This window comes from Bos indicus, chromosome 1 (assembly GCF_029378745.1).
Source record: "Bos indicus isolate NIAB-ARS_2022 breed Sahiwal x Tharparkar chromosome 1, NIAB-ARS_B.indTharparkar_mat_pri_1.0, whole genome shotgun sequence".
NCBI classification, from domain to species: domain Eukaryota; kingdom Metazoa; phylum Chordata; class Mammalia; order Artiodactyla; family Bovidae; genus Bos; species Bos indicus.
Genome location: NC_091760.1, coordinates 73,564,969 through 73,586,216, shown reverse-complemented (window position 1 = coordinate 73,586,216; position 21,248 = coordinate 73,564,969). Strand labels below are relative to the sequence as shown.

Sequence of the window (21,248 nt, the reverse complement as noted above, 5' to 3'; positions counted from 1 at the left end):
TCAGAGAAGATTTTTTAGTGGACTGCTCATCATTATTCTCGCCCATTCTGGAAATGAAGGCCAGACTAATCCCACCTAATCTCACCATGGTTCCTCTGTTTTTTGGAACTTCTGAGTCTTTAGGATTCTTAGAAAACTGCAGTTAAGTGAAACTCTTGATTAGGGGATCCTAGGCCTGGAAAATCCATGGATAGCAGAGCCTGGTAAGCTGCTGTCCATGGGGTCGCCAAGAGTCGGACACAACTGAGCGACTTCACTTTCACTTTTTACTTCCACGCATTGGAGAAGGAAATGGCAACCCACTCCAGTGTTCTTGCCTGGAGAATCCCAGGGACGGGGGAGCCTGGTGGGCTGCCATCTATGGGGTCACACAGAGTCGGACATGACTGAAGCGACTTAGCAGCAGCAGCAGCAGCCCCAGATTTACTGAATGAGAGTAGATGAAGGGTGGGGCCAGGAAATGTGAATTGAAAACAAAACCGAAAACAAACCACAGGTGATGCTGATGTGCAGTCAGGGCTGAGAATTACTGTCTTTATTTCACAGTAGTATTTTACACCCTCAATGACCCAGCAGCAGTGTTCCCAGGAACTGTTTCTAGTTTCCAAATCCTCCTGCTTAGAAGGAAGCTGCGGGTGGGAGCTGCCTAGAGGGAAGGAGCTAGCTAAAGACTGGGCGCAGAGAAGCCAAGCCCAGGGGACCCAAGGCTCACAACCACGTGCTCTGTGCTCATGCCCTCTGCTGTCCTTCTGTACTTGGAAACCAGTCTGTTAAAAGACAGTCTCAAATGTCTTATTCTTGGTGAACACTTCTCCTGTCCAGCTGGCCCTCCTGGCCTTGCTCCCACAAAGGCTTGCACCCTGGGAGCCCCAGCACAACCCTCCTTCTGTGTTCCCCCCACACCAGGCAAGACATGCTGGCAGGACTGGGTAATTTTCACATGCTCCCTGGCCCAGCAGGGTGTCTGAGACATAGTCCTCTCTCAGAAGCCTAGCTGACTGAGCAGAAGATAAAGGAGGAAGGGAAGGGTGACGACAGAGGGAGGGGGAAGCCAGAAAGGGCCAGGTGCTGAGCAAGGACGGAGGCTGGTCAGTGAAATTGTATTTAGTGCTGACCCCTTGAGCATTTGTGACCTCTCTTTGGACCCATGGAATATGCCAGTCCAGGCTGTCTCCTGGCCACCCAGGAACTGTGGGCAGAGGACCGAGAGAGCTGGGAAAAATTTTATGACTGCACCAAGAAGCATGACTTACTTGTGTGGATGCTTCTACTCTAGGAGGTAACTAGGGTAGATGTTAATAATCTAATTTTACATCTGAGGAAATGAAGGATCAGGAAACTAAAAAACAGGGATTTCCCCGAAGGTCCACTGGTTAGGATTTTGCACTTTCAATGCAGGGGACCAGAGTTCAATTCCTGGTTGGGGAACTGAGATCCTGCATGCCACATGGTGCAACAACAAAAACAGGAAAAGAAAGTTAATATGTTCAAGGTCACATGACCAATAAGCAGAGGATGGGATAATCCAAATTCCTTGCTAGTCAAAAGTAGCTTAGATTCTTAAAGTTGGAAGAGCCCTGGAATATCATCTGATCCATCTCTAGTCAGTAATGCCCCTTCCCCAAAACATTTCAGAGAAGGGGTGATGGAGCTGTGTGGGATAACTTTAGTACCAGGGAACTCCTGGCCTCCACTGCAGCTGGGACAGACGGAAGGCAAGTTCTTCCTTGCACCAGCTCAATCCTCTCCTCCTGAAGATCAGCCAAAGGCATGGCTCCCTTTCCACTCTGTCCACTCTGCTCTACTGCCCCTGAGACGCCAAGGCTGACATCTAGGACTGAGTGGAGGCCCTCCTGTATGGCACTCTGACAGAGGGCCACCCATGCTCGCTCAGCTGGGACAGCGACTCAGCCGGAACAGTGTGGATGAGTCACGGCTTGCCTGTGGGGATCTATTTCCCAGTTACGGTATATCAAAGGGGCAACATCCTCAGCCACTCTGCCCATTCAGGAGAAGTTAGAGCATCTCGAAGCATCTCCATCCTGCCTCCTCAGAAGTTTGAAAGGTTTTACTCATACAATCTCATAATAAAAATGTACTCTAGGGTGGGAGGGAGGCTCAGGAGCGAGGGGATATATGAATATGGCTGATTCACATTGTTGTACAGCAAAAACCAGCACAACACTGTAAAGTAATCATCTTCTAATTAAAGATAAAATTTTTTAAAATGTACTCAGGGTCTAAAAGACATCCAGGTGAGTCTGGCCTGAAGAGGAGGGAAAGCTACAAATCAAATTGCTTCATGCTTAGGGAGTCATGATAATGACTGACAGTTCGATGGCCTTTGGGAGTTGAAAAACCCTTTTATGGTTTGTTTTCGGGTTTTGCAACCTATCAGTAAGGCAGACGGGAGAAAAGGAAATATTTTTGTGTCTGTGTGTGCAAACAAGAATAAGAGAATCGTCCCTGAGCTGGTGAGTGGTGGAATCAGGACTTGCCCCCAGGCCTTCTGGGTCTGAGGTCACTGATTTCGCCCTGCCCCTTGTGCGGCAGGCCTGAGCAAGCCCTTGAGGGACCACCCAGGTGCTGAAAGCACCAGGCTCACACGTGCTGCCGCTCAGGCTCAGTGCCAGCCACTCCCACTGGGACTGGTGGCAGCACTTCTGAGTCTGGCGCTTTATTGCATACTATCTTATCTCAATAGGAAAAGGCAATTCAGGGGAAGAATTTCCTTGTCACTGTGCTCCCGGCTTTCCATTGTTCAGCTTTCTCAGCCCTGGTTCATCCCCTGGGTCTGACAATTACTCATATCCATGGAGGTGCCTTATCAGGGCTGTCTAAGATACAGGGCCTATTTTTCTCTCAGTACCAGATAAACTGGAATCTGTTCACCCTTTATGGCCTGATATCATCCCACAATCAGCCAGCTCAGAAGCCAGCTGCACAGGGAAGCTGCTTGAACAGCAGTCCCTAGTAATCCAGCAGTTTCCTTCACAAAGCCCTAGAATTTCAGGGTCCTCTACAGGCAAGCGTGATGGAGAACCACCTCTTGGTGAAGCTGACTGTACTTCTGCCCTCAAATTTTACTCTGAAAAACTTTCAACCTACAGAAAAGTTGCAAGAATGATACGATGCACATGCTTATACTATTCACCTGGATTCATCAGTTGACCCTATTTCATCACGTTTGTTTTAGTCTTCATGTATAGCTGAACAATACATACTTTTTCTTGTCTGACCATTTCAAAGTGGCCAAATCATGCTGCTTCTCTCCTAAATAGCTGGCATGTCTATCTGAAGAATAGGGGGTTCTCCTACACAAGCATACTATTATCACTCTCAAGAAAATGAAATAATAATGTTAGCTAATATGCAGCACACGCTCCAATGTCCTTGATTTTGGTAATGTGAACGTCATATCCTGGTTAAGGTGATATCCTCACATCACCCCCACAGTAATATGCAGATTTCATCATTGTACAGGAATCTATTTCCATTTGTAATTAATAAAGTAATTAGCAGGGTGTGATGAAATAAAATCTATCTTTTAAGACAGGACAAGAAAACTTAAACATAAAATCCTCTCTCTGCATCCAGTTGCAACTCCTCCCTCTCCTTAATGTCCAGTGAGTATCTGCAATACACATACACCAGAACTTCTCGGTGATGGGGGCGCCTCTTAACTGTAACGTTCACTTTTACCCTTGTTTCCAACACTAGTCATGTAAATTCCCTGAAGATTAGCACTTTTCCCCAATTCTGTAGTGGGTCGTGCTGACTTTAAGCCCACTTTGCACACGTTTCCCTGGACTACATAACCTTGGTGAACTTTATGCAAAACATTAGTAGGTCATTTTGATGTATTTACTGTTCTTTGTCTTGTCCTTTGTCTTAAGAATGACTTCTAACAGAAAGAATAGCTCTCAGAGCTTTCTGAGAATCTGTTTCCTGGGTTATAATCTTCAGTTTGGTTCAAATAAAATTCCCTTTTTTTCTTCTTAGGTTGATTGTTAACTGAATTTTCATACACAAGAGGTACTTTGTGACCCTGTGAATGTCTTCTCATGAGTTTTTAGCAATTATTGAGGTCCTTGCCTGTCAAATATTATTATGATGGATCACTTTGTTTTAATCCCCCCAAAAAATGCTCATTATGAAAAAGGTATAAAATACTGAAAAGTATAATGAAAATATAATTTCTACATCCACACAGAGAGCAAGATGAAAATACATGCACAATACATAGTTACTTATAAGCTTCCCCTCTTCTAATGTTTCCATGAATGTTATTCGGGGGAGCATATAGGTATTCATAACTTTCTTCAGTTTATTTTGTATACTTATATGATAAACAATACTAATTTTAAAAGTTTATAATATTCTGTAACAACCTATGGGGAAAAAATCTGAAAAGGAATCTGAAAGTAAATCTGATTTACTTTGTTGTACAACTGAAACTAACACAACATTGTAAATCAACTATACTCCAATAAAAAAATTTTTAAATGTTAATGAAGCACCAAAAAGTATTTAAAAGCATAACATTTACAAATATATCCATGACAGTTACTTCTGTATATTAACATATATATATATTTTGATATGCCTCTTTTCTTATTCATACTAAAGAAAGTGAAAGTGTTAGTCACTCAGTCGTGTCTGACTCTTTGCAACCCCATATACTGTGGCCCACCAGGCTCCTCTGTCCATGGAATTCTCCAGGCAAGAATACTGGAGTGGGTTGCCATTCTCTTCTCCAGGGGATCTTCCCAACTCAGGGATCCAACCCACGTCTCCTGCATTGCAGGTAGATTCTTTACCATCTGAGCCACCAGGGGGCTCATACTACAGAACTCTCAAAAAAAAAAAAAAATCTGTCCTTTTAGTCTTCCCACCTTGCTTTTAAACAACTAGGCTTTCATATTTTCTCAGGGGCTCTCTCCTGTCTGTTTTCCCTGGTTTGAGAATCACTGCTATCTGGTCTCCCTTTATTGTTCTTTAGTCTTGAGGGATGAGATCAGTAACGAGTTGGAACTACAGCAGCTGCTTGAGCCAAGGGGTTTCTCTTGGAACCAAAGGTTTATGCTGCAAACTTGAAAGGGAAGAGAATTTAGGGGGAAATATTTTTAAACTGGGGAATGTATTCAACTGCTTCTACAGTAAAGAAACCACTACTATAAGAATCCATATAATCCCCTTACTATAGAAAGTCTCATTGTCTTCTGCAGATTTTTCTTTCCATGTTGGAACTGGGAATTCAAGTTGTGAGAATGAGCAAGCCACTCAGGCACTGAACTAGATGATTTCAAGTAATTCAGATCTGTTCCTCTGTGATCTTCTAGGTCTAATACCCAAATAGCATTTGTTCATGAAAGTATAATGTTTAATCTTTCCAAACAAGTGGGGTTTTGAGGCTTTATCACTTTTGTGCCTGTTCTAAATACATTTATGAAAACATCTCACACAAATAGAAAGACTTTAAAAGTAATTTCCTTAGGGCAATGTTCTCAAAGGATCACTTGAGGAGCTTGTTAAAGATTCCCAGACCCTGGGACTTCCCTGGTGGTCCAGTGGTTAAGATTCTGCACTTCCATGCAGGGGGCTCCATGTCTGGTAGAACTAAGATCCTGCATACCTCAGTGCTGCAAACAAACAAACAAACAAAAACAAATGAACAAAAAGCAAACCCCCAAAGATTCCCAGGCCCTGTTCAGATCTAGGAAATCACTAGGGTGGAGCCTAAGAGCCTATTATTTGAACAGATATCACACACACCAGAGCTTTAAGAGCTTTAGGACATACATATTCCACAGTGCACTTGCTGGTCAGAAGGAAAGGCCTGTGGCATAGCTCTTCTCACACATGGTCAGGCTGTCCTTGGGAAAGACAGTGGCAGCTGCAGTGTAGAAGAGCCCTTTTCCGGTTGTGGGTTTAGAAAATCTCTGAGACTTGCACTGGTGATGCTCCAAGCACTAGGACACCTGCAGGAGAGATCAAAGGATGAAGGTCAAGGTCAAGTCCAGAGCAGAGGCAGGACTAGCTAGGCTGCTCTGAGGGCAGGTGCGACTTGTGGTGGGCAGGACTTAGAAGCTGGAAGCTAGATCAGGAAAAAGCAAGAGGAAAGGGCCCTGGCACGAAGGATTCCACAGCAACAAGCAGGATGTAAAGACAGTTTCGACAAACAGTTCTCAACACACCGTGGTGTCTCATTAGCTTGTACTTAATGGAAGTTGGAGAGAATCTAGCCAAGAAAAACAAAACAAAAACAGTATAATCTTGGAAACTTACGGCGGGAAAGCACGTCTGAAATCAAACCTAAAGGAGAAAACTGCTAGAACAAAGCAGTCTTTAAAAAAAAAAAAAGAGTGGGTGGGTGGACCTTTATGGGTAGAAGGGAGGAGCAGGGCGCTGATGTTTTCCTTTACAAGCTTTTTGTTACAGTCTGATTCTCTTTTTAAAAACCGTGTACCTGCGATATTAAAAACAAAAAACGTATTTTAAATATATTTAAAAACAGAGTCTGCTCTGCAGTACATCCTAAAGGATGCTGAAGGATCTCAAATACTTTGAGAAGGGTAATCTCGAGATTATCCCCTTACAAAACAAGCGGTGTGAAATGCACCCCAAGAGCCGTCCTCTGCAGTGCCCCCGAGGCCCGGGCGCGGTGGCGGTGAGGTAGGAACGCGCACACAGCGGGGACTGAGGGGCTGGCACATGCAGAATTCACGACTCGCGTGAGGCGGTGGCTGCACAGTGCGCACGCGCCGAGCCACACAGGCCCTCTCTTCCCGGAAGTCGGCGGGCGGTGGTTTGAATAGATCGCAGGCTGCTGGGGTTTGGCAGAATCACAGAGGGAAAGGTAGCAAGTAGCAGCTGGGATTCACTTCTCATGGTGCCACTAGGGGCCTCCCTCCCCGTCACAACTTGTGGAGGCCACTTACTGCCCCACTAAGGCAGTGTGGAGGGTGAGAAGGGGGCGAGCGCCCCTAACCCAGGATAGGGACTTAGCCCTGCTGCAATCACATAAGAAAAGCTTTTCTTTTTCTAAATGATTGATACAGAGTTCGTTTTCTGTCACTGTGGAAAATATTATTCATATCTCATATTTAAGACTTTTCAGTATTGGAAGGAAACTGCAGACATTTTTAATGTCATATGCTGTGATCTCTTGTTACAGCAAAACTTGGACTCTTCATAAAAGGGGGATTTTATCTTAAACGGATAGTAAAATTCAAACAGAGAGAAGTGCATATTATATAATGAAACCTGTTTTTAAAGTGTATCTAAAATTTCTCTTGATAATGCCTCTTTCTTGAGAGTTTATGAACATGTCAGTCTTCCGTAGGAAAGAATTCACTGGCATGTTCATAAAAGGGAAAAAGGGACAGAGATTTGCCCTTTCATTTTACAGATGAGGAAATTGTAAGGAGAAAGGGACATGACTTGACAAGTCTCTCACTGAAGCAGACCTAGGAACTGGAGCCCAGCCATGCTTCTTGCTCTCCTGGCTCTGGGGGAGCCATACCCCACTGTAACAATCACATGTGAGTGCATCGGGTGTTTGTTCATACGTCTCTTCACCATACTCAAGTACTGGGGGAGATAAGGGGGTTGGTTCTTCAGGGTCTAGACAGATTTTAAGAAAATTTTACTGATACAGTTCTCCCTAAATCACAGATTTCTTTCTTTGGGAGATTAAAATGGGTGATTTTTTTTTTTTTGAGTAGCTTAAGCAGGGGCCGGATGACCACTTAATCACTTATTGGAGTTGTCAGGCTCTTCACTCCTCTGAAGTTTCTTCCATCTGACGGTGTGATTCTTTGGTTACCAGCTGGCTTTCTGGACATATGTGGCCAGGAATTACAGGGAGGAAGGAAACTAATCCTTCTTCAATGTCTACTTTGAGTCATCTAGTGTTAGTAGCGGAGAAGGCAATGGCACCCCACTCCAGTACTCTTGCCTGGAAAATACCATGGACAGAGGAGCCTGGTAGGCTGCAGTCCATGGGGTCGCTAAGAGTCGGACACGACTGAGCGACTTCACTTTCACTTTTCACTTTCATGCATTGGAGAAGGAAATGGCAACCCACTCCAGTGTTCTTGCCTGGAGAATCCCAGGGACGGGGGAGCCTGGTGGGCTGCCGTCTATGGGGTCACACAGAGTCGGACACGACTGAAGTGACTTAGTAGTAGTAGTAGTAGTGTTAGTAGTGTTATGCATTCCATATATATTACTTACTCTTCACAACATGCTTTCTAGATAGCTATTATTCTCAGCCTACCCCAAGAGTTCACCACGTTTAAGTAACAAGCTCCAAGCCATGCAGATAATAGGCAGCACAACTACTATTACACCATCTCTTATGATCAGATGAATGGGCAGGAGAGGAGGATTACACAATTGGTTCCCAGCTTCTCCCTAGTGTAGGCAACCTCTTTGCACTGCTATGTGAGTCTTCAGGGCAATTAACTCCCATTATCATCCTGGTCTGACTGACAGTTAGGGATGGAGTTGCAACAGAGGCCCAGGGCAAGAATCCTCTTAGTAGGAGGAAGGCATTTTGGCTGGCACTTCTTCACAAAGGCTCCAGAGTTACAGAGCTTTGAATAACAGGTTCTTATTAAACAATGAGGCCAAACTTTGCTTCCAAAATTCTCAGTTTAAATGTTCACTCTGGATGAAGAGACTTGGGAGTCTGTTTTGAGACAAGCTCGGACAATGATAATAAGAAATGGTTTGTGAAGGAAGAGGCTGGGACAATGGGATCTAAAGAGATGGTCAACATCTACAGCTCAAGCAATTTGTGCTGGTCAAAGCCAGCAAGATCACTTGATGTTATTGAATGAGTGGACATTCCCATCAGGATCCAACCAACTTCTGGGAGCATAAGCCAGTCTTCCCTTGGAGGGAGGGGACATACTAAAGGCAAACTCCAAGGATGTCATCCTATTCCCATGCCTTTTACCTTTCCAAAGATAAACACTTTTTCTTCCCTGCTGTCACCAATCAGATTAAACACACTCCCCAAGTTGGTACTGTATCCATGACTGTACATTTCTGCTTCCTGAAAAGTTGTGGCTGTAGGGATGGAAAACTGACCAATCCAGCTGTGGTTGATCTGAGGCATGCCAGTCAGCTTCCTACTCTATTTTCCAGTAGCTACCAGTCAGCTATAGAATTAAGTACCAACTCCCAGTTCCTCTCCAGCCTCTTCACCCTTTCTCTATTTCCATTCTGGCTACATCAGAGTCTTCTTTCCTTGGCTAGATTCCCCCCTTCCCTGCTTCCAATTCTCTGTGTGGTTTCATCTTCTGGAATGTTCTCCTAACCCCTACCCCTGCCCCCAACTCAAAAGTTTCATCTTCCATCAAAGTACAGCTTCAGTGATTAAGATCACAAAGCAAAACCAACTTAGCAAACTCCGTTACCAGACAACCAGGGTCCAAAGCAACTGGATAAATAGGGTGGCTTTAGGTTCACTTCTAGTTCACATGTCACACAGGGAATTGATTAGAATCTATGCAGAGACCTGTGAAACCGAACTGCTTCCCAGAGGCACCCCCTCTTTCATGCTGGTGGGACTTGCACTACCCCTTAGGAGCCACTGGGCAGCTGCAGCTGAATCACACAGGCTGCCAGGGGCCAGCCAAGAGCAGAGCTGTGTTTCTTGGCATTTCTCCCAGATCCCCTCGTGGCTGACTTTGGAGGCTGTGCTGGGATTCAGATGTATCCCTGAGCTCCATGGTGAAATACTGTAGTTCTCTCAATCAGGATTTATTCATTCCAGTGTTTCTCCCACCTTAGCTCCAAAATAAACCTGCAAGGGGATCTCGGTGCTTGAATTTAACACCTCCGGCCATGCCTCTTACCCTTTGCGTGCTTTCAGCTACCCTCTAAAGCAGACAGTCCCCTTCACCTGCAGACCCTGCTCCAGCACACACTTTGCCAGATTGGAGCAAGTCCTCGTACCTAGAGCAATTTGCTCTGCTTGCCTTTGCAATACCAGTGATCTTGTAAACACTTGGTTCATCAAACAGTCCTCTCTCAACTTTCAGCAGAAAACTCTAGTGGGTTACTGGAAGGCAGTAGTCAGGTCCCATCAGAACTTGTCATTGTGTCCTAGACACCCAGAATGTGGGCCCACCACTTGCTAGGCTTAGCCAGGTCTTGCAGAATGGGGCTTTGCTGAGATCCAAATATATTAGCTGCTTGTTAGATGAACTCATTCACAGCAGATATTCAGAGTATGGTTGACTCCAAAGGGAAAAGGAAAAGAGGGCCCAAAGTCCTTTAGATTATATGTCAAAGCACGAGTGGTTTTTGACAAACTGCCGATCTTTAGAACAAACTTTGGGCATGTTCAAGTCTGTCCACTGGGCCCAAAGTCTTAGCTCCATTCTGAGCGGTAGTGGAGACCAGCCAAGTTCCATGACAGCTCCTGGTTCCTCACTTTCATGGGCAGCCTCGGTAGAAGCTTAATTCCTACTACGGCTGTCCCTGAAGGTTGATCCCTGCTCAGTTCCTGACAAATGTTTGACCCTGGGCTCTGAGCTGCTGAGTTGGCTCCAGAAAGTGTTACTCATCGGAGGGCAAGTCCACTGGCTTCACAGACCACCTGTGTGCCTGTGATCTGAGTGTCTCCATGCTGTCTTTGTTCCCTCCAAGGTTTACATCTTCAGGATCCCACTGTGGAAAAAAGACACAAGAGGTACCTTGGTGGACTAGACCCATCCTATCTCTTACAGTTCCCCCAACAACAGCTCCAGTCCTGATTCTCAAGGCCCAGGCACAGACAAGAACAAACAGATAAGGACAGGGGAACCAGGCCTGTGATTCTAGGACCTAATAGGGCAAGTGTAACTCTAAATCAAGGAATTAACGGACAGCTACCCTGAATAGATCAGTCCTACTTCCCCTCCTGTTCTCTGTTCCCCCTGCCTTCACCAAGTCCTTCTCTAGTGAGCCTGAGGCATGTTCCCTTTATCCTGAGAATTTCCATCTCTATGCCAGACTCAATCCTAGAAAAGACCAGGAAAACTCAACCTATTCCTTATGGCCTGGGTAAGACTCTCCTCCTCTAAGAAGCCTACCCTGACACCCACTGAGCTCTCACCCTCTTCTCTGTACTGCTTGTATCACTGGTTTGCGGCTGATCATGGGAGGTCCTGCCCTTTGCCTGAGTGTCTACCTTGTCCTCAGGTAGATAACAGAGCCCCCTAAGAGTAGGGCACCCCCCGCTCCCCATATGGTGCTTCTTCTGAACTTGAGGTCAGCTAACTCATCAAAAACAAACACTTAAAACCTAATCCAGAGTGGTGGTCACTGCCAGTGACTATTTCATCACTGACTCAGACAAGTATGGGAAACTGAAATTTGCAGGAGTAGGAATAAAAGGTTAAAAAAAAACAGGTGAGCACACAAGTACTGATGAAGCGGCATACAGTCTTCCTATTGTTCTAATAGTTTGGATAAGAGAGAGAGCTCTGTGTGCGGGCCAAAAGCAAGGGAATCCTTACTGATTCCAGCCACAGAGGTATGTGGGGTTCTTCTGTGGGTCTTCATTTCTCCATGTGTGAACTGGGAGTCTGAATCAGGAACTAGATAATACGAGCTCCCATTTCTGAGTTTCTATGACTGGTGATTCTGAGTCACAAGGCTGCATTTGAAGGTATCAAAAGACCCAGGAAGCAACAAGCAAAGGCCATGTAGGATGTGTCAGCCCAGGCCAGACAGTCTATTTGGGCAAGAAAATAGAGCCAGGCGTAGATGTGCACTCAAGAAAAATGCTCCTCCAGCTGCTCAAACACGAACCAAACAATCCAGTCCTTAGAAGGTCAGGACAAGGTCCTCAAGGCTCCCTGAGTCACTTGACAGACAAATGCCTGCAGCCTGCCAGTTATAAAACACAAATTGTAGCTCTGAACAGAGAGTCCAATTTAATTCGTGATTTACTGGTAATAACTGAACTGATTCTACTACTTGGTCATGAGAAACTGCATCACGTTAAAATGACCACCTCATCTCCCAGTCACTCTGCTGGTGAGGGCCCAAGCTGATCTGCTTGGTGCAGCTCAGTCCCTCGTCTGGGTCTGGGGCTGTGTCAGGCCCTTGTGGTGCTGGTTTCTCATCTATCTGTGTTTGCAGACTTGGAGGGATACCTCTAACCAAATCCCTTCCAGACGTTATCAGAGATGCCAAGTAAAAGAGCTCCCTGGCCCCTCAGCCTCCAAGACCCAGTTGCCTAGCAGTGGAAGCAGGGGCCTGCTCCATTCTCTGAGAATGGACAGTGTGTTTATGGGTGAATTCATTTTCAAGCGGAGACCCACGTGCTGGATCTGGTTTTGGACCAGCCTCACCAGGAGGGCCTAGGGTGCTTACCAAAAAGGCTCCCTTGACCCCATCTGTAGTTTGGGATCTAAGGCTTAGCATTTGAACAAACTCCTAGGGTGATTCTTAGCCACCCTGATGTATCAGAACCACTGCTCCAGCTCCTAAAATGTCTTCTTAAGAGTTATCCTTGCTATTCCCGAGCAGTTCAGCTGCCAGGAAACAGAAACTCTGATGAGGTGCACTCTTTAAACTGGGTTAAAACCTTCAAAAACATTTTAAATCTCTTCCTTCTGAATTCCCAGAATAATGTGTTTTTAAATGTCATTTTAAGTAATAAAAACATCGCTGGAATCCAGGCATTCAGAGAATTTGAGCAAAAGATAATCTACTCTCTGATCATAAAAACAAAAAAAAATCCTGGGAGGTGACAGGCACAGGTGGTTGTCATGAATCATGTGCTCATTTGTCACTTGGAGGCGAGGATGGCAGGGAGACAGGAGCCAGCTGCCCAAGGTCTCCAAGCGACAACAGGGGGGAATGTTGATCCATGCTCTCACAGTCACTCCCAGCACCATTGCCATTAGGGAGCTGCTGGGCCTCCTCCTGTTCAGAGACTTTTGTTCCAAGCACATTTCTTCCTTGGGTCATGTATCTTCTCTGAGTCCCCATTAGATGGTTCAGACAAAGCAGAAAGAACTCTGAATTGAAAAAGCCTGGAAAGAACCTCAACTTTCAGACTCTTCTCTTATTTTCAGATTTTTTTTCCCCTAGAGGAATTTGGCATGGGCCCAGCCATCTCAGAGGGGCTCACAAAAACAGGAACTGAAATCAAGCCACAGGAAGTCCCTTCTGGAATAAAGAGAGAGCACAATTGTCCATACCTGCTCCGAGATTAGGGCTTCCCAATACTTCTGCTGCAGAATAAAAAGAGATAAAGAAAAAAAGTGTTGAATAGAGTTTGCCACCATCACTGAGCAGAGCAGAGATCAGCGCCAGCCCGTCAGCTCCTTGAGCCAGAAGCCTGGCCCTCCACTGGGCTGGAGGCAAAGGAACAGCTGACTTCAGCAAGCAAGAAGGCAGCAGCTACTAGCGGCTCCAATTTAGTTAAATGGTCACTAGGATAATTGTGATAATTATGAAAAAGATTATTATCTATACAGATTTTTAAATTACTATTATTAGGACTTATATTATTAGACATAACAATGAATATTCCATTTATTAACCACATGGCTGAGATGAGTCAACTTGAAACCATAAAACTAAAAAAGAGAGATGCAAATAAAATCTTCACTTCAAAACTACGAGGTATTTGCTTCCACCCAAGATTCATTTTTAATCAGCCTTTACTGTACAGTTGGTTCCACCCCAAGCCTCAAATATATCTGATTCAGGTTCTTAAAGGGTATGTTGCCATCTGCTCTCATTCCTCCGGCATCTCCTGCAGTGCCTGGGACATGTGTGTTTGTGTGTGTGTGTAGCTGTGTTATCTGAATTAAGATTATAAAAACTTTACTGAACCCCTCTATTTGCTGATAACTGCTAGCTCAGAGACGGGGCTCAGCTATGTGTGTGTGGGGGGGGGGTGGGGGGGAGTTCCACTCTGGGCCAGAGGTGGAGGAAGGGGCGGAGCAGGCAGAGAGCTGTCCCAGGCTGTGCTGGCAGAGCTCTGCCCCAAGCTCACACCCAGGGCACCTGGTAGGCCCGGAGCAAAGGGCAGAGACCCCACCTTGACCCTGAGGAGGGCAGGGAAGGGGCACCAAAGCTGGGTTCTTGGTCAGTGCCCCCACACAAGCTTCCTACCCCTCACTGGGCAGGATGTGGTGGCCCCAGCAGGAGAGAGGGCAGAATATGGGGGTAGGTGAGGCAAAAAGAAGCCTGACAGTCTTCTCCCCAGGTCCTCCCTCTTCCCCCGCCTTCCCATCCTCCCCCTTGAAGTCCTTCCCCTTTTTTGCAGGAGGACAGAATGTACTTCAAAAACTTGAGTCACCACTGACTTCAGCTGTACCACGCCTTTTTCTTTTGAACAACTCTTTAATTATAAGATTTTCAATCATACACAAAAGTAAAACAATAACACCCATGGACACACCCTCCTTCATTTGTTCTAGCTCCCCCAAGCTTTCATTTGCTGAAGTATTTTAAAGTAAATAATGTCATCTGTAAATACTTCAGTATGTATCTTATAGATAAGGACTTTAAAAAAATCCTAAGCACAATGCCATTATTATGCCTAACAAAATTGTTATAATTCCACAGCATGCATTTTTTAATGACATCCTGCTGGAGGGAACATAAACTGAAAAAAAAAAAAAAAGATTAATTGGGGAAGATACAAAATTACTAAAAATGATGGTTCCCCATACACTGCAAAAGACGGAAATGTTGATGACAACATAGGGATTGAAAAAGTTATATAACTTCTGCAAACGTAATGGAAATAAAAGGAGAGGTGAAAGAAAGAATGGTAACCTTCATCTTTCTTTAGAAAATACAGATGTTCATGTAAAGTATAATTGGTGATGTGTGATTACCACAGTGAGTTTTGTTGTTTGTTTTAAAAAAATTACTAAATTCAGTGGGATATACTGGATTATATTCTGGAACAGAATAAGAATTTTAATGGAAAAACTGGTGTAATTCAAATAAAGTCTGTACTTTAGTTAACAGTAATGTGCTACCGTAATAATGTTAATTTCTCAGTTCTGACACATGCAGCATGCTGCTGCAAGGTGGTAATCTTAGGAGGAGTTGAGTGAAGGTAAACAAGAGCTCTCTGGACTACCTTTGTAACTTTTCTGTAAATCTAAAATTATTCCCAAAGAAACAGTGTATTTAAAGACAAGCAAACAAATAAGCAAACAAGTAAAGAAGCTGGAGTCCTCCAACTAGGTTTGAAATGAAACCTTGAAACCTCCTTTCCAAAATCTTCAGCAACCTAAAATTTCAGAAGAGTGCCCTCTAGTGGAAGTAGTAGATGAGAATGTCCCTAAGGAGTATGATTAATCCAAATCTTTGTAAAGGAGGTCTCTCTCCACCCCTTACGAAAAAAGGTGAAAGTAACTAACATTTTTGTAGTCTTTTCCCTGTTTCAGGAGCAAAATTTGTTCATTTTTGTATAGAAACTTTTTAAAAAAACAAACTGAAGACTGCACGTAATTCTATCCCTGAGAGCCTTTATGATTTAATGAAGGAACAGCCCTCTGAAACACACACACACACACACACACACAAATCAAATTATGCAAATTCCTTTTCTCTCTTAACACAGAATAAACATTTCTGTATACCCTTAAATTGTCTTTCAGTTCAGTTCAGTTCAGTTGCTCAGTTGTGTCCAACTCTTTGCGACCCCATGAATCACAGTACGCCAGGCCTCCCTGTCCATCACCAACTCCCGGAGTTCACTCAGACTCACGTCCATCGAGTCAGTGATGCCATCCAGCCATCTCATCCTCTGTTGTCCCCTTCTCCTCCTGCCCCCAATCCCTCCCAGCATCAGAGTCTTTTCCAATGAGTCAACTCTTCGCATGAGATGGCCAAAGTACTGGAGTTTCAGCTTTAGCATCATTCCTTCCAAAGAAATCCCAGGGCTCATCTCCTTCAGAATGGACTGGTTGGATCTCTTTGCAGTCCAAGGGACTCTCAAAAGTCTTCTCCAACATCACAGTTCAAAAGCATCAATTCTTCAGTGCTCAGCCTTCTTCATAGTCCAACTCTCACATCCATACATGACCACAGGAAAAACCATAACCTTGACTAGACGAACCTTTGTTGGCAAAGTAATGTCTCTGCTTTTGAATATGCAGTCTTTAGGACCACAATTCCATCACTTTCATGAACCACAGCACACAGTATTTCAATTCACCTCATTGCTGAAAGTACACATTTTTGTGTTCTGAAACCTGCTCCCAGGTCATGTGCTAACTTCTTTGTTCCTGAAGACTCTGAGGTGTATTTCCACCACCAAGGAAAGTCACTTTCCAGACTGGCAGCTGAATGGGCCCCCAGAGACCATCTGTACAACTTCCTCCTTACATTTAGGGAGAAGAGACTTCCCCAAGACTGGGGTGGTGAAATGCTGCTGGACTCAGGACCCGTTATAAAGGGTTTTTTTTTGTTTTTCTGATCATAAAGTTTTGAGAATGACCAGATACACATTAGCTACAGTTCGGTCTTAGATTTCATTAAGTAGATTTCCTTTTTTATTTTCCTCGCACCTCTCAGGCATTTAAACCTTCCACCTTACACTTCAGTATCTCATCCTTCCTATTTCTTCAGTTAATTAAGCAGTTCTGTAACACTTAACTTGGGATCAAACACGGTTTCACCTCTCATACATTCTTTCCACCTATCTACCAGCTCTCTACCTCTCTACCTTACGATTATACAGTGGAAGTGACAAATAGATTCAAGGGATTAGCTCTGATAGACAGACTGCCTGAGGAACTATGGACAGAGGTTTGTGACACTGTACAGTGATCAAGACCATCTCCAGGAAAAAAAAAATGCAAAAAGGCAAAAATGGTTGTCTGAGGAGGCCTTACAAATAGCTGAGAAAAGAAGAGAAACTAAAGGTAAAGGAGAAAAGGAAAGATATACTCATTTGAATGCAGAGTTCCAGAGAATAGCAAGGAGAGATAAGAAAGCCTTCCTCAGTGATCAATGCAAACAAATAGAGGAAAACAATAGAATGGGAAACACTAGAGATCTCTTCAAGAAAATTAGAGACACCAAGGGAACATTTCATGTAATGATGGGCACAAAAAAGGACAGATATGGTATGGACCTAACAGAAGCAGAAGATATTAAGAAGAGGTCCAAGAATACACAGAACTATACAAAAAAATATTCATGACCCAGATAACCACAATGGTGTGACCGCTCACCTAGAGCCAGACATCCTGGAATGCAATGTCAAGTGGGTCTTAGGAAGCATCACTACGAACAAAGCTAGTGGAGGTGATGGAATTCCAGTTGAGCTATTTCAAATCCTAAAAGATGATGCTGTGAAAGTGCCACACTCAATATGCCAGCAAATTTGGAAAACTCAGCAGTGGCCACAGGACTGGAAAAGGTCAGTTTTCATTCCAATCCCAAAGAAAGGCAACACCAAAGAATGCTCAAACTACCACACAATTGCACTCATCTCACACTCTAGTAAAGTAATGCTCAAATTTCTCCAAGCCAGGCTTCAACAGTACATGAACCATGAACTTCCAGATGTTCAAGCTGGATTTAGAAAAGGCAGAGAAACCAGAGATCAAATTGACAACATCTGTTGGATCATCAAAAAAGCAAGAGAGTTCCAGAAAAACATCTACTTCTGTTTTACTGACTATGCCAAAGCCTTTGACTGCGTGGATCACAACGAACTGTGGAAAATTCTTCAAGAGATGGGGAGACCAGACCACCTGACCTGCCTCCCGATAAGTCTGTATGCAGATCAGGAAGCAACATTTAGAACTAGACATGGAACAACAGATGGGTTCCAAACTGGGAAAGGAGTACATCAAGACTGTGTATTGTCACCCTGCTTATTTAACTTATATGCAGAGTACATCATGCAAAATGCCAGGTTGGATGAAGCACAAGCTGGAATCAAGATTGCTGGGAGAAATATCAATAACCTCAGGTATGCAGATGACACCACCCTTATGGCAAAAAGTGAAGAAGAATTAAAGAGCCTCTTGATGAAAGTGAAAGATGAGAGTGAAAAAGTTGGCTTAAAACTCAACATTCAGAAAACTAAGATCATGGCATCCAGTCCCATCACTTCATGGCAAATAGATGGGGAAACAATGGAAACGGTGACAGACTTTATTTTGGGGGGCTCCAAAATCACTGCAAATGGTGACTCCAGCCATGAAATTAAAAGATGCTTGCTCCTTGGAAGAAAAGCTATGACCAACCTAGACAGCATATTAAAAAGCAGTGACATTACTTTGCCAACAAAGATCCGTCTAGTCAAAGCTATGGTTTTTCCAGTAGTCATGTATGGATGTGAGAGTTGGACTATAAAGAAAGCTGAGTAGCGAAGAGCTGATGCTTTTGAACTGTGGTGTTGGAGAAGACTCTTGAGAGTCCCTTGGATTGCAAGAAGATTCAACCAGTCCATCCTAAAGGAAATCAGTCCTGAATATCCATTGGAAGGACTGATGTTGAAGCTGAAACTCCAGTACTTTGGCCATCTGATGCAAAGAACTGACTCATTTGAAAAGACCCTGATACCGGGAAAGATTGAAGGCAGGAGGAGAAGGGGACGACAGAGGATGAAATGGTTGGATGGCATCACCGACTCAATGGACATGAGTTTTGAGTAAGCTCCGGGAGTAGGCGATGGACAGAGAAGCCTGGAGCTGCAGTCCGTGGGGTTGCAAAGAGTCGGACACAGCTGCGTGACTGAACTGACCAGCTCAAACTTCCTACTCAGCTCTTCCTTCCTGGTCTGTACTGAGTAAAATGGGATGTGAGATAGCAAAATGGGTCACAAGCCATGGAGTGCTATGTGCAAGGCCCCTGGTGACCTGGATCAGTGAGAGAGGAGTTCTGACCCACGGAGGGCTGGTTTCCTTAATAAAGATGACAGTTTCACTGCAGGGACATGCCAAGGTTGGCATGAAGGGTCGAGATGGATAAGCCATGTGTATCACAACGGTGGGCAGCAGGGGTTGGGAAAAAGGCCGTTTCTACTCCAGTCACAGGGATTTACAAATACTGTATTTAAGCCAAACTCTAGGACCACCAGGCAACCTTGGCCCTGGCAACCTTGGTTCCTATTCCTGATTCTTTAAAAATCTTTTTCACCCTTTAAAATATGAGATATAGCTAACATATAACATTGTATATTTGTGGGGGTTTTGGAAGAAATTTTGCTATTCATGTGCTGCTCAGACCCAAAGAACTGACTCAGTGTGACTAACCTCCACCTACCTCCCCCAGCTACACACCTTCACACCTAGAGTCACTGCTAAGTGGGACCTGAACGATGACCTGGTCCACAGCTGAGCATCTGCAGGAACGGTGCTTTGTCAGAGCCTCACCAGCTCCCTGAGCTCATTATCTTCACTTACAGAGCAAGTTCAGAAAGATGAACCACGCTGCCTGGCTCAGGGACTCAGGGCCAGCATGGGTGTCCAGCCACCCTGCTGTCCACCGCACCGCATCTAGAACCATCGACAGGCTTGCAGAGCCCCAGCAGCACCCCCATTTGATCCTCACAATCTCTGTAATGTAGGCAGGGGAGGTCTCCTGATTCCTGTTTACAAAGGGAGAAACTCAAACCCAAGGAGTCCAGTGCAGAAGCATGGCCACCAGGCAGGTGAGAGCCTAACAAGCCCCATCCCTGCTCAGCACCCTCTCTTCTCCTCAGCTCTGCTGCCCTCAGGGCCCAGTGGAGAGTCTCTCCTCACCCCAGGGGGAACCAGCTCACTCTCCACACACTTCCAGACATACCATCTCTCTTGGCCACAGGACACATAGGAGCACACAGATCTGGGCAGGGCAGATACCACACCCTGAACTTGATTTCTAGCCTTTGGGGCCTATTGGAATGTTCTGGCCTCTTTCTTCATACTTATATGTATTTTCTTTTAAAACTAGGACTTTTAGAGTCAGTGTATGTGGGCGTGTTAGTCTCTCGGTTGTATTTGACTCTTTGAGACCCCATGGACTGTAGCCTGCCAGGCTCCTCTGTCCATGGGATTCTCCAGGCAAGAATACTGCAGGGGGTTGTCACGCCCTCCTCCAGAGGATCTTCCCAACCCAGGGGTCGAACCCAGTCTCCCACATTGCAGCCAGATTCTTTACTGTCTGAGCCACCAGAGATGATGTGTGGTTCTTTTTATTAACTAATTGTTTTTTCCTTAAAAGAATGATGTGGCTTTAAGAAGGACAAACATCAGAGGCCTCTGTCCTGACCTGCGGGTGCTGGAAGCAGGGTCTGGAACAAGCAGTGCTTATTGTCAAGGTTGTCAAGAGCCTCAGGCACAGAATTAGCAAGACATGGGGGCTGGGACTGGAGCCTCTTCAGACAGCAATCAGATACCTGGTGTTTGGCTCTGTACACACACACACACACACACACACACACACACACACACACACTCTGTGCCGGCTCCAGCCAGTCATTCTCAACATGCAGACTTTCTTTCATTGACAGAAACAGCCTCCCTGCAGAATTCCTACAAAGCTTCTTACACCAGGTCGACAGCATCGCTCAGAAGCACAGAAGGGAAAAAAATGACTAAGTGCTCCTTCCTCACCAAGAGGGACTCAGTCCTTTCTTGCATCCCAGAGGCTAGCAGGGGAAAACCTTTAAAGGCACAGGAGTAGTCTCAACACGAGGGCGACCCTGCACTCATGAAGCAGGGGATGGCCCCTGTCCTGGCAAGTGAGGAGGCTGGCTGGAAAGTCCTGCTCCCTGTGGGCCCAGCCCCCCACCCACAGACTGCGGCTGCTGACCCCTCCTCCACAGGTGCTCAGGATGCCCTCGGACAGCTGTGCTAGGAGTGGGGCTACCTCGTGTTTAATGGCCGAGGGAGTGAGTGGGCACGGTCCCTGTGGAATGTGCCCTCTCTTGTGGAGACATGCAGAAATCCATGCAGCCCACACAAATGACCTCTCCACAGAGTCACAGGTCACACTCAGGCTCTGGCGCCATTCATCCGGTGCCCTGACCAGCCCAGCTGGTGCACACTTCAAGGATCAGTGAAAATAACCCAATTCTCCCTTCAGGCAAGTTTCCACATCTTATCTGTCTGATCCCTCCCTTCTCTTGTGTGTTCTGCATCACTGAAATTCCTGGTAAATCCCAATGTTTTATCCTGTCTGTTAGACAGGGCCTTGCCTGAGAACAAAGGCAGGGCACAGGTGAGCGGAGGGAGTCCTATGGAGAGTTTTTCATCTGTATGATGAGA

The 21,248-nt window shown here is 45.2% G+C and overlaps 1 protein-coding gene across 4 annotated transcripts in view; it reads right to left on the bottom strand.

The window, feature by feature from the left end:
- Window positions 1–252: 252 nt before the first annotated feature.
- TMEM44 (transmembrane protein 44) overlaps window positions 253–21,248 on the bottom strand; it is a 53,122-nt gene continuing 32,126 nt past the window's right edge. For 2 of the 4 annotated variants that reach the window (XM_070789598.1, XM_070789607.1), the window contains 2 exons: window positions 13,212–13,244; window positions 9,437–10,686 (listed from right to left, as the gene is read on the bottom strand). In XM_070789598.1, coding sequence (XP_070645699.1) covers window positions 10,576–10,686; window positions 13,212–13,244 — 144 coding nt within the window. In that variant the 3' untranslated portion in view covers window positions 9,437–10,575. Of the gene's footprint in view, window positions 5,643–5,802; window positions 5,982–9,436; window positions 10,687–13,211; window positions 13,245–21,248 lie in introns of those variants that run through there. The other 2 variants (XR_011566657.1, XM_070789602.1) reach the window with 2 other exon arrangements.